Consider the following 14299-nt stretch of genomic DNA (forward strand, 5'->3'; position numbering starts at 1 on the left):
GACTTGAAGAACCCCAGAGTTTATTGTTGCATTGCAGTATATATATTTGGAGGGCGCCACCATCAAGTCATTTGGGGCATGATTCTTGCTCCCTCTACAGTGCCAGCCTAAGTCGGCAGTTATCCCATCTCCCCTTTCCCTGCACCTTCGTCAGTCCACGTTTTCTATGGAACTTGGAGGATAACATCTTGAGGTCCCTTTGCACAGTTGTTCTCACTGTTGTCACCGGCCCATTCATCTCCAAGGCCAGCCTTCTGCTTCTCCTCCGTGGCTGGCATTGGGTTTTCTTTCTCATAATTTTCTTAAAGTCAGAAGGGGTGACAGACACAGGATGACCAATGGGCAACAAGCACATTAAAGGGGTTCCGAACCATCCCTCGTGCTTGGTGAAAAAGCACAATCCGCAGATAGCGTATGCTACTGTGAACATCTCAGACAAATTTTGCAGTCATGCGCGGCACATGCAGCTCGCAAGCAGAGTGTGAAGTCACCCTTTTCTCGAACACACTCTTTTCAGCAGAAGCGTTCCCCTCACTCTTTCAGGCGCTGCCATATTTCGTCACATAGCAGATTCCCGTACACAGCTGCTATTGGCTCATAGCTGACATCAAGAAGCGTCAGCCAACTGTCGTCTGCTCCTGCTCTGCCACTGTAGGAGTGACTTTCGCCACACTGCTTATTAGGATTTCGTAGCCACCGGCTCTCGCTGCTCTCGATCAGTCCAGCCCACTCAACTAGCCTTGAACTACGCAAAGCTCAAGCACAGACCACGTGTATGCTATGCCTGCCGCGCCTTGCAATGAATAGTGGTTAGCATCAAAGAGAGATGCGTGTCAGTGCGCAGCTCACTCCCGGCAGCTCCTCGCTAGATGTGCTTCGTATTCAGCTTTGTACTGAGCGCTACAGAGTGTGAAATCTGGATTTGCCTACTATTTATGCAAAGATAAAGCTGGTACGCACCACATAGCACGACCAGGCTGGAGCATGTAAGTGCGCACTCCAGCCCTGCTGTGCACTTAGTTGTGCGTATCCACACGCAGTTTCTGCGTATCCACACTTACTTTCTGCTGCATAGTGTAATTACTGCAACCGCCACGGGGTGCTGCAATGAGCCCACTCGCCGTAATACTGTAGGCAGGGCACTGCCAATCTATTGTCACCGGCGCTCCTTCGGAACGGAGGCCATCGAGGGTGAATGGAAAAGGTAAATACCATTCTCAAGGTACCTAAGCTCGTACTAGGTCTCTTTGAAAAAGTATTTCGGTAATATATTCACGAGAGGTACCCCACTCGTTCAAAGGTGTCTTTGAGGCTTCAAAGAAATGTGGTTTGGGGCCCCTTTAACGCTCCTAAATGAAGTATAAATCTAATGCGCACCCAATTTTTTTATCAAGAAAAAAGGGCAAGGGCCTAATATGTGGTGCTCAATGTTGGCCGATTTCCTAAAGTCAGCTTCACCACATAATGAAGTTTCTTGGAAAACACTCCTGTAATTTTTCTTGGAAAAACAAAAACAAGACATGCACGTTGCAATCGGATTAATACTGTAATTCATTGTGAGCTACTGTTTTCACTTTAAAGCCTTCCCGAGGCAGGCCAAAAGTAGGAGTATTTGGCGGGAGATGACGCGTGACCTACCCATTCTCTGTAACCTAAGCGCCACCAAGACGGACGCTGTCGCTATTGAAGTCGCCACTGTTTTTAGCACCACATGGGACCTGCTAAGCTCGAATTATCTGGCAAAGGCTAATTTCAGGATCAAAAGCTAAAGTTTGGTCCCATAGAAATGCATGGGTGTCAGTTGGGACTTCCGGTCGAGATAGAATTAACCGAAAAATCAAATTAACCGGACTCAAATCAATGTAAGTCTATCGTATAAATGTACTACTAGTATGACAGAATGAAATGTGAACAGTGTACGCACATGGCTGATGGTACATGCTGGACCGTCTAACATTTATGGTGTTCGCGACTTTACATCCCGTTCTCATCTCATCGATCTTGGCACACCTTATCAGAATTTTGATATTGACACGCGTACTTGCTTATCTTTTACCAGTGACTGTGTTTCACTGGCTAAGACATTTAAAAGTTATCACTCAGCACAAGAGGTGCCTTTCCGCATCTAAATTTTCGTGCATGTTACCACTGGTATTATCCTTTGTCTTTCATCATTGAATCTTGTGTAATCACAAGCACAACCCAAATTACGTAATACTTTCTGGAATGTACGTGGGTACCAGTGATTACGCTGTATTATGTGCTCATCATTATCGCTGTGCTTTGAGTGTCACTTGCTTTTGTGGGCACAGCTTCGCCCTATAAAGAGCTAGTCTCTTGATTCACAGTTTTGCTACTGTCTTCTTCGCTGTCACTACATGACAATATCATGCCACCAGAGTGCTGAAAGCCTCTGCTTTCCTACGATGTCTCTGTACACTCACGTCCAGCGACGAGCCTTGCAGGAAAGCAGAGGGTTGCAGTGCTCTGTTGGAACGATATCGAAATGCTGATAAGGTGAGCCAAGGTTGAGGAAGTGAGAGCGGGACGTGAAGTAACGAACACCATCAATGAACTGCGCATGTGCTGAGCTTACGGTGGCTGTGATTAAGTGGTGGAGTGTGTACTGACAGCCGCACAGTCCAGTGTTTGTGTTTCATTCTGTCGTGGTAGTACAAGGGGTCCCAGAGGTATATAGGTACATGTATAACCACGTTTTGCGCACCTAAGCAGCACAATCCCAAGGAAGAAGGTAAAGGGCGACAGCAGGTACTGGAAAGCACGGCTGGTCTCCGTCTGCTCCACCGTTGACCATCTGTGGATGTCGAAGAGCGCCAGGAAGGCCGCGTACGCCATGTCCAGCCCCTTGAACGGACCGCACACCTCCGACGGTCGGATTCTGCGTGCACAGTCCACAAAAGCATACTGTACCTTTTACACGGTCTGCCCTGTGCTGGCCAGACTTGTCTGTTATCGGCAACAGCTGAATAGTTACAAGGACAGGAGAGAAGGCCAAACACACGTCGTTGGGAAGCCTTCTTCGGCTCTTCCCCCACTTTGCGTGGATGACTGTATGGGCAAGAAAACAAGGTCAATCCTGGAGACCATTGTAATGAAAGCTTGACTGATCCAGGCAGCAGTGTGATCAAAGCTGGTGAGTGAGCAGGCTGATCCTGATACCAGCACACAATGTGTGTCCTGGCAAGACTTTAATTGTGGCTGTAGATTTCGAATCGAATATCGAATCGAATCAAGAAACAAAGCCGAATATTGAATCGAATATCAGAAAATCTTTCACAAAATTTAATGCTTGCAAATTTTGGGCAAGAAAAGACGGTGCTGCTAACGCTCGGGAGTATCCTAGCATTGCATAGCCAGAATGTAGCGAGCTATCAGTAACTTAGGTACACAGAAATCAAGACACTCTACAGTACAGAGCACTCCTATTAAAGTGAACACCACATTAGTATGCCAGCACTGATTATAGCTCAGTTCTAGTAATATGAAATTCTGCAAAAGATTTTTTTATCAATACAATTTTGTTGAGCAGAACCGGGTGCTTTTATTCCCCTGAAACTAACGAATTAGTGCCGTTCTGTTGTACTGATACCGATGAAGCTTTCAGTTTAATAACTGACCTGTGTTTTGCTGCATTCTTTAATTTATTGCATAAATTGCATTTCAAAGTATCAGTCGACCGTCTGCATATTACCAAAAAAACCTACATATATGATATCAACACTGACTCAGTTGTTCTAGCTAGCAGATAGCTAAAGTCTAACACGTGCATGCAAGATCTGAATAAAGCTGAGTCACATCAAGCCACTTGCTCATTATAGATATCATCTTGTAATATCCGCAGCCTACTACCGAAACGCGATTTGGTCTGTTCTTTCCTTGACGACAGTGACTGCGACATACTTGCCCTTACCGAAACGTGGCTATACCCTGACATCACCGATAGCGAAATTCCGCCTGATCGTAACAATTTTCACATATACCGAAATGACCGTACAAATAGGCGAGGCGGAGGTGTTCTTCTCGCAATAAAAAATACTCTACAATCATATGTAATCAATGCACACTCTAACATAGAAATTATCTGGGTAGCCTGCAAAACCAAGTTTTCCACTCTGCTCATCGGCAATTGTTACCGACCTCCTGACTGTAGCCATTCATTTGTGAACGAACCGCGCAGTAGCATCACTGAGGCTATCAAGATATGTCGCACCGACGCCATTTACATTTTCGGCGACCTTAATTTTACTACAATAGACTGGAACCAGTTGTCTTCCCCCTGCCGCATGTCCACCGAATTTATCTACCTAACCTTAGATATCAACTTGTTTCAAATAGTGAAACAACCTACACGCGGTTCAAATATCCTCGACCTAATCCTTACGACGGCTCCTGAAACAGTAGGTGCCCTAGTACACATGGATGGTTTTAGTGATCACAAACTCCTTCAAGTTTCCCTTAACATTCCGCCACCATTCTCCGGCACCGACAGCAAAAAAATTCGCGATTACAGTAAAGCCAACTACAGCAAAATTAACGCCGAACTCGAAACCTTCTACACTGACACATTCCTACCATCCTTCGACAGTTGTCCCATCGAAGACAACTGGGTACTTTACCGAGACAAATTGTGTGCGCTAGCAAATCAGTACATCCCGCTAATAACAGTCAACAATGATAAATCAAACCCCTGGTTTACAAAATCCCGCCGGCATCTTAGAAACAAAAAGAAACGTTTATACCGCACAGCTAAACGACATAGCACGCCTTCCGCGTGGAAGGCATACAAAGATTTCATGATAACTTACTGTTCCGCAGTAGAATCTGCTAAGCAAAAATATTTTTCTAGTGATTTACCTTCCCTTCTGAAATCTAACTCTAAGAAGTTTTGGAAACTTGTATCCCCCGAACACGATCCGCAACAGATATCTTTGCTAGATGACAATCATGTTCCACTTTCAGACAGTCATTGCACCTCGGCATTTAACACATTCTTTTCATCTGTTTTCACCCGGGAAGACCACTTTGACGTTCCATACGTACCCGATTTTGACTTCCCATATATGGAACCTATCGAAATAACTGCAGAGGGCATAGTACTTCTAGTTAAAGACCTTAAATTATCCACTTCAGCCGGAATTGACAATATTAACTCTAAAATTCTTAAGAACACTGTCTCCGTTTCTGCTAACATGTTATACCACCTTTTCAGGCAATCTTTAGCGACAGGTCAACTTCCCTCCGATTGGAAAATCGGTAAAATAGTGCCTGTGTTTAAAGCCGGCGATAAACATACTCCCGAAAGCTACCGTCCAATTTCTTTAACTTGCATCTGCTGCAAACTTCTTGAACACATAATCGCTTCTCATGTTTACCGACACTTAGAATCTAACAATTTCTTTTTTAACAACCAACACGGATTCAGGAAATGTTTCTCTTGTGAAACCCAGCTACTAGAATTAAGTACAGAACTACACTGCAACATGAACAATAACCTCCAGACTGACTCTATTTTTCTTGATTTCTCTAAAGCCTTTGACAGCGTAGCCCATTGCCGTCTGATTTCTAAATTATCTGCCCTTCGATCAGACTCGCTAACCTTATCTTGGCTCCGTAACTTCCTTTCACTCCGCCAGCAGTTCACGGTTATTAACAATTTCCAATCCTCCCTTTCTCACGTAACTTCGGGCGTACCACAGGGGTGCGTCCTCGGCCCCCTATTGCTTTTAATCGACATAAACGATTTACCAGAAAACATTTCTTCCTGCATGCGAATCTTCGCTGACGATTGCATCATATATCGTCCAATAACCTGTGCCGACGACCACTTAACGCTGCAAAACGACCTTTACCGCATTAACAACTGGTGTAAAAAATGGCTTATGTCGCTGAATACAGAAAAATGCAAAATAGTCTTCTTCACACGCAAGCAAAACATTTCCAACTACTGCTTCACCATTAACAATTACCAACTGTCGCAGGCATCATCTTATAAGTACCTTGGTATTCATTTCACACCCAAGCTCTCCTGGTCTCACCATATTACCACCATATGCACAAAAGCTTCAAAATCTTTAGGATATTTACGTCGAAATTTACATAACTGTCCCACTCACGTTCGTCATCTAGCTTATCAGACCTTCGTTCACCCACAGCTTGAATACACCGCATCTATCTGGTCCCCCTACCAAAATTATTTAATTAACATGCTTGAAGCGGTTCAGAATAGGGCTGCCCGTTTCATTTCACGCAATTATGACAACCATAACAGCATAACGCAAATTAAGCTCAATCTTTCACTTGAACCCCTTAGTGCTCGTCGCGACATTGCCCTTTTATGCCTTTTTCACAAATACGCATACAGCAACAGACCATTCCCACTTCACCTTGATGCTCCTTCCATCACATCACGTCGGTTGCATAATCACTTAAGTTTCACGCGATTATATGGGTCAACTCACACCTTCAACGCATCTGCTCTTCCTCGCGCCATACGCTTGTGGAATGGTCTTCCAGACAACATTGCATCCGAACGAGACCACGATAATTTCCGTCAACTCTTGCACCTTTTCTTTTCACAATAAAAACTTGCCACTAGTATTTCCAGTTTTATTTTACTTCCGGTGCCATGTTCTGTATACCACCCATGTATTTATTTATTTGTTATTTTGACAGCTTTAAGACTAAAGACGTCTATCATTTTTTTGTACCCCTGCACGTGTTTATTTTTTTTTTTCAGTATCCCACTTTGTGCCCGACTGCATTCCTTATACTGATAAATGTTTTTACTGTGCACACCATTAGTTCCTGAGTTTTTATCATGCCCTACCATTATGCGTATTTTAAACCCTGTCAACTGTTCATGCGCCTAGTTTCCGCATATTTGTCAGTCTATCTTTGGTTGTAGTTTCTTTTCTTGTTACTGTTGTCATTGTAATCGGTATACTTTACAGTTCTGGTATCCAGTTTTGCCATATGTATAATGCCAGCCAACATTTGCTTTTTTTCTCTCTTCGTGTTATCCTTCTTCCCGCCCAACTTTGTACTTGCCGCCATACCACATTATCATCGATTCCTCTCCTTTATTTTAAACTGCAAATTTGAGCCATACTATGTACATCGACAAGTTACTTTGTACTTTTTTTATTACCCCCCTTACTCAATGCCCTGTCAAGGGGCCTGTAAGGTATGTTCAATAAATAAATAAAATATGTGTTGCTTTCCAGTTTTTCTCTAGAATACAGAAGGGCTGTCCCAACTTCACGGTAGGTGGGTCATTTTAAGGCCAATCTGCAGAACAGACGAAATGACCGTGCATCACATGGCTCAATCACCAATCTGCATGTACTCTGGCACACTGACGGTAAAGAGCAGGCGCTGTCCGCGCAGTTTTACTGTCAAGTTCGGCGTGTTATTTGTCACCTGTCAAAGATTTCGAAATCTGGAGGGTCATGGCAAGCTTGCGTGACGCCCCCTCTCCTTTTTTCCGTTCATCTGCTGTCCGCACAAATGCATGCAAATGGGTCATGACACTTTCGCGCCCACTGTGAAAATCCAAAGCTAGTCTTGTGATGGTTTGCGCAACACTACAAAAAGGGACCAATGTCCATCCACAAACGCCATCTGGAACGAGAGGCCGCCACATGGTGTGTCGCAAAGATGGCCGCCATGAACAACTTCTGTACGCTGCCATCACATACACTCGCTTTCGTTTGTGAGGTGGTTTGTTGGCTTTCTGAGTGTCGCACGACTGCTGCAAATAGATCTGCATTGACACGGCACCAAAGTGTAATTTTGGTTGCCGATGCTTGAGGAGCAGTGCCGATCAGGCCTAATGGCCTAGGCAGTGTGGTCATAATAAAAATTCACCTCTTGCCAATGTGGTAACGGGTGGTAAGCCATCGCGGAGCGCCCGCTGTTAATACTATGTTTGTATGGGTGACTCGTCAGTGATTGGTACTGAGATCACGCATGCGGGTTAGATTGGTGGCTACTGGAGTGGCGTGAAGTTTGCCGCGTGTGTTCAATGTGATCTGCATGCATATCGGCGGCCGATTGGCCCAAGCTTCACACATGCTTTCGCAATTCACAAAGTGCTGCTATTGTAGCCGTTCCCCCTGTCCGCGCCGCATTGTCATTTCAATCAGTCCTGTCAACGCAGACAAACTGTACTGACAGAGGTGGTCCCAGCCGACGCGGTGCCATTCTGTGAATTGCGGCGTTTGGGCGCTTTGTGTTTGACTCCATATCGAGCCAAAGTCGGGGAGTGCTCGCAGTGACAAACTTCGCTGCCACGCAAGCCGGGGCGGCCCGTTTGCGGCGTGCTCGGCACTCTTTTTGCACTGAAAATGAAGTGGAACGCTCACTTGGGTGGCATTGAGCATGAGGGTGTCGCACCACACGCAGCATGTGGCAGTGCGCGAGTCTCCACCTCAAATATATATGATATTTGAAAAATCGAATACTAGTAAACAGTTGAAAGTTCGCTATTCGATTCAATTTGGTGACATTCGAGCATTCACACACCCGTACTTTAATGCGATTCGCAATGCAGGCCAATTATGGAGGCAGTGAAACGTCAGGGCACCGACATGCTTCTTGGCATTAACCACTAGGGTTGGCCAGCAAGTGTCCCCAGTCATCCTCCGATGGTTTCTGCGCAATTTCTTTCTGTTTTGCAAAGGCGTTTTGCTAAGTGTTTTGTAAAGATTTGTTGAAATGAACTGTATGGAAACCCATAAGATGGAGCGATTCCTGAAAGTCAAAGCTTCATTTCAGTCAATGTTGCTGCATTTTGAGTAGTCCATTAGTTAATTCACCCTCGCGTGGCTAACAACTAACCTCCTAGTCTACATTCATTTAATGTTTGCCTTCAGTCTCCCTTTCAAAACTACCAAGGACACTTACAGGGAAAGTGCTGCATTTTTAATTTGTGCAAAATCAATTCAAATTCTGTTAGTTTATTTTCGCTTTTAATAGCACCAATCCTAAAAAGAAATAACAATAAAGAAATCTAGCAGCATCAGCTGTTTACCCTGCCTGTCCACCTGTGTACCAAACTTCTGGCCTCTGGAATGTGAATAAAACATAGTTATTAGTTTGCGTATGTTCCTGAGTGTGTGATCATCTTGCCACGGCTCGTATTTTCCTAAATGGACAGTAAAGAGTAGCGTTAATTCAGCTTAAACTGGTATTCTTCCAAATTTATACTTCTCTATTTTCACTTATTCGTCCAGCAAAGATTATTATTGCAGAAAATGAATGCAAAACTTATTCTCATGAAATTTTGTGCTGCAACATGACCCCTAACTTCAAAGACTGCAGAATATTTTCTAGTGCTTGGACTGTTTTGGTGCAAGAAATGTTCTCAAGCCTTGCCAGGTCTATTATTTAGTTTCCTTACAATGAAATATCACCCCTCTCTGCAGATAAACGATAAACTGGATGTGATGCTGTCAAAATCAATGACTTTGCGGGAAACTCCAGGGCGATGTTGCCACACCCCTTTAGTTTTCGTGCCTCCTTGCATGGTATGAGTGGATATCTTGCTATTATAGATGCACAGTTTACTCACACTCGCCAAGACAACGTGCCGATCTCATGGGATCACATCGATCGCATTATTGCACACTAACAACAGTGCAAAAGGCGTTTGTAATATATTGCTGCTCGCGTGTTGTGTACTGGCATGGCATCCAAAACAACGAAATTTCATCTGACACGAAAATATACCTTCGTTATAGCCTATATTCATTATAAGTGTTCCCGCTGATGATGGCAATGAAAAGGTGGGTCTACGTAAAAGAAATGCAAGCATAATGTCTCTGAGAAGCCAGAAAGGGTGTCCTGTCAATTTCGACGCTGTGCGAGTACATGGCATGTGAACAACAAATTATGAATGCCTTTTGTGCCATCATTATTGCTGAACAACGCAATCAATGTGGGATCAGCCCTTTGGTTTGGCAGCTGTAGGCCTGCCAAGCCATTAGGCAAAATATGCATGTGCATCAAGAACATGCCGTTTCAACTGGCTAATGCTGAGTTTTTGAGTTTTATCACCAGAATGGCATAGTTCTGCAAGCGAAAAAATATTTGATTCGCTGCAAACGATACTGTCTTGGATCTTTGTGTCTCGGTTTCATCACAGCAGCAGAGTACTCACGAAAATACAGCATTTGCAACAAAATTTTAGATTTATTTTGCTACATCCGAGTTTGCTTTATCAAGGTTCAACTGTGTTGCTCTTCAATGTCCCTTTAAAGCATGCAACGCAACTTCCCTCTGATTACAAAAAATGAAGAAGCTTTCATGTGACCTCTCATTCATCGGGACATAGGGGACTCTGTCCCGTACCTGAGCAGGGCATATCCCAGGGTCCCCGTGGCCAGCACGAAGCTGAAGAAGGTGAGAGCCAGGAAAACCGTCTGGGCGTGCACAGCCCGCCAGGGCCGCACCGACGGCTGCGTGCACATGACGCTCACCCGCTTGACGTAGAAGGTCAGCACCAGCTTGGCGCAGCCCACCAGGGGCAGCAGCGGGCAGTAGAACATGCCAGCCCTGCACACCAACGACCACTGGTGATGTGGAATGACGACGATCAGGACAACAATGATGACAACAAGGAAGAAGAAGACAACAAAAACAGCATTGGCAGGCTGGGTTTTATTTGCCATGGTCGCAACGGGAAGAAGAGTGATGCTGTAGCTGGGGGCTGTGGATCAATTTCGGCCACATAGGGTTTCCTTATAATGCGAGTCCAGAGATTAGTATATTGGTGCTGATTGAGTGAGTGAGAAAACTTTATTTCGAATTGGAACGATTTGCATCCGGCGAGTTAGTGGGTAGCTCAAATAAACTTTCCCACGTGAACTATGATGAATATAAGCAGTGCTTGAAACAGTGTTGACGAGCCTCTCGTTGTGTTAATGTGTTAAGGTAAAAAAGTTCCAACTACTCAAAGCACTCTTGGGGTACACAACTGTCTGGGCCCACAAAGGTCGCCGTCATCATCAGCACACTTATGCCGACTGCAGGATGACAGTGCCTCCCAACCGTTTTCCAATTACCAGTGTCTTGCATTGACTGGCCAAGCACTATGCCATCAAATTTTCTAGCCTTCTCACGCCACTTAACCTTCCGACATCCTTGGCAGGGTTTTCCTTTCTCTAAAATCCGTTCTGCTACTCTACACACCACTGGCTATCTGTCCTGTGCATTACCTGACCAGCCCAACTCCATTTCTGCCTCTTAATCCCAGCTGGAACATTATCTACCCACATTCGCTCTCTGATTCACACCACTGTCTTTTTGCCTCACAATGCTGTGCCTATCATTTTCTGTTGTGGAACTCACTTACTAATATAACTGATGTTCTTATATGTGCCTAAGCCACAGTTCCGCCACAGTGGGAGGCTTCCAGATTAATTTTAACCATCTGGGCTTCAACGCGCACCAAATTATAAGTACACTAGCGTTCTTGCATTCAGCCTCCATTGGAACTTGGCCGCTGCAAGTGAGACTTTAACCCCTGAGCTTGTGATCAGCATTAGAATGTCATAGCCACTCATCGACCACAGTGGGCCAGCACCAGTTTCGAGACATTGCGTCGCAAAAATGTGTCACAAAGTGTACAGGCTGGAGACGCAATGTAGAGGTGCATCCTTCCGTGTAGACAGAGCAAGGAAGGTTTCTTGGGCAAATTTTGCGACTGAGAGCTGTGCAGTTTCTCCACAGATTGAGTTTGGAAGGTGGTGTATGCACTGCTGGGTTGCGATTTTGTAGCAATGCCTTTTCCCTAGGCTAATGCCTTTCGGCGCTTTTTGCGTTCTTGAGTTGCTGCTTGCGACACTGCGCCCGGGGCACAGTGTCTCTTGACCACTCATGAACGAAAAAAAAAAAACACCGAAACACATTAGCATCGGAAAAAGCATTGCTAGAAAATCGCGGCCCTGATATACTGTCTAAAACAGACAGTTCTACTGATCACCCTGAGCTTACTGTTCGTGAAGTCGGCATGCGAGTAGTAATGCTGCTACCGACATCTTGCAACTGTTTTTAAACAATCTTTGCACGGATTCATAATGCCATGATTGACTGTGTTCAACTTGGCTGTTGGTGCAAATGTATTGGCTGAAACGTAGCTTTTGTAGTGCAATCTTCTTATCGTTTCCCGCTGATGCAAGAATGCGTGGAATTTTCTCTAGTTTATTATATAGTCTCAAGACAGTTTTTCTTGGTACGTACCAGTTCTAATGCCACCACTGACATCACAAGGAGCATCTCTCTGATATGCCCAGTACAGTTTCAGCTTGTGAAGTACTTCTAGCTTAGTTAAAATTATCTATGCACTGCTAAGCAAGCTAAGCTACTTTATGTGGCATTGTCAAACAAACTAAACTATCGCAGGTGTGACAAGAGGCACAATGAAATCTAAAACAATGACTTTCACGATAAGTGCCAATATAATGTAAGGGTTCCTTTCACTTGATTTTCCATCATCTACTGTTCGTGATCGCTCGATTCCAGTGATAAAATGGGTGGAGCATCGCTCGGGCCACTCACAAACCGTGAAAAGGAACAGCACTGGAATAGACTCATTACACTATCTCAGACGAAGCAAAATGTTGCGGAAGTTGCCCTTCAAACGGACTTGACAAGGCCAAATATGCCAGCAAATGCTAATGTAATAAGTAGGCCAAAAATTCAAGGCCATTCTACTGTACGAAGGTGCATGACCAGTGGAGCTGTAAACATCGTGGTAAGAAAACTTGTGGTGAAGACTTTATTGCATCACTTATTGTGGCTTAGTATTGATGGTCACAATGACTTTGCAGTTGCTACGATATACAGTAGAACCTCATTGGTAAGTTCCCATTACATACATTTTCCCAGTGCCAACATTTGCAATCGAGAACAAAAAGAATGGCCCAATAGAGTTATGCTAATTTTTTACCGGTTCATATGTGCCCGGAAAACACGATTTTCTGGCACCAACGTTCAGTACATCACCATACTGCGATTGTATGATACGGTTTCCGGCCGCTAGATCCCATGTAAACAAGAAAATTAGTGAGGCGCGCATGACCGAGAACAGTATATAGCTGCCCACTGCGGTAGCTTCCCCGCAATACTTGCCTGCCCGTCTCACGTGAAAACGCCAGCGCGCACTCAGTTTCTAATTTCGGTGCCAGAAAATCGCTGGGGCTGTCACACGCGGCATTCACAGCTATCACCACCAATCCTATTGTGACAAGCATCTTTGCCTATCTGTTTCACAGTGCGTACGTGGTGCCGGTGGAGCGTAGCGCACGCTTTTAATAGGCAATAATCGAAACGCACCACTGTTCCTTGTAGCAGACTGCAATCGTATGCGTTTTCCGGCTGCTAGATCCCTTGTGAACAAGAAAAGGTGCGAGGCACACGCGACTGAAAACAGTATATAGCTGCACGTCTCATGTGAAAATGACTGCGTGCACAGTTTTTTTATTCCGGTACCAGCAAATCTCTGCCCAGGTCGTTGCGCACCACATTCACAGCTATCGTCGCCAACCCTACTGCGATAAGCATCTTCACCCATCTGTTTTACAGTGCATGGTGCATAGTGCCATTAGTAACGCACTGCACACTTTTGGTAGCCGATAATCCAAACGCGCCGCTGTTCCCTGCTGCAGGTGCGTGATGTGGGCATCACGTTTTGCTTCGGTGGCAACCGGCGTTGCCCACAGATTCGATTTCGTTTTGATTTTCTATCACCCTCTTAAAACATAATGCAATAGGAAAACAATTGAATGCGTCTCGGGCCGCCAGAGAACCACCAGCTCGATGTGGGTCGGCGCCTCGTGCTGCAATGATTTGCGCGACAGTTCGCATTACGTAGATGTCAATAATAGTTGAGTCTGTCAAATTCTTTGTTAGTTTAGATCGTACATTTTCCTGGTTAATATTGTATTTTCTCATGTTCTTTCCAAACTGTATGAACGAGGTTCTACTGTACATGGATCAACATACTCGCAACTGCAAACACATTCTTTGACAATGTCAAATTGACGCAAATACACTGCTGGGAGGTCGGTTGGGCCAGATTGGTGTGGCATCGCAAGCGATATGTCTGCATCATGAAACGCGTAAACTGCTCCCTTTTCGGCCCGACACATCCACATTGAAATCACTGACAACAACCACAGCGGTAGCGTCATCGCAACTAACCCACGCAAAGTGAGTAGCCATGAACCTTACGCCCCGGGGCTATGAGCCATTGCAATTTTTGCTTGCTCATGGGGGA

The 14299-nt window shown here is 44.9% G+C and overlaps 1 protein-coding gene across 1 annotated transcript in view; it reads right to left on the reverse strand.

Moving 5' to 3' along the window:
- The window catches only part of LOC126538844 (transmembrane channel-like protein 5), a 69672-nt gene that overhangs the window by 4468 nt on the left and 50905 nt on the right, over window positions 1–14299 (reverse strand). The window contains exons 14-15 of the mRNA XM_050185565.3: window positions 10372–10575; window positions 2726–2899 (exon numbers count right to left, since the gene is read on the reverse strand). Of these exons, the coding sequence (XP_050041522.1) occupies window positions 2726–2899; window positions 10372–10575 (378 nt within the window). The remainder of the gene's footprint in view (window positions 1–2725; window positions 2900–10371; window positions 10576–14299) is intronic.

Source organism: Dermacentor andersoni, chromosome 8, assembly GCF_023375885.2.
Source record: "Dermacentor andersoni chromosome 8, qqDerAnde1_hic_scaffold, whole genome shotgun sequence".
Lineage (NCBI taxonomy): Eukaryota > Metazoa > Arthropoda > Arachnida > Ixodida > Ixodidae > Dermacentor > Dermacentor andersoni.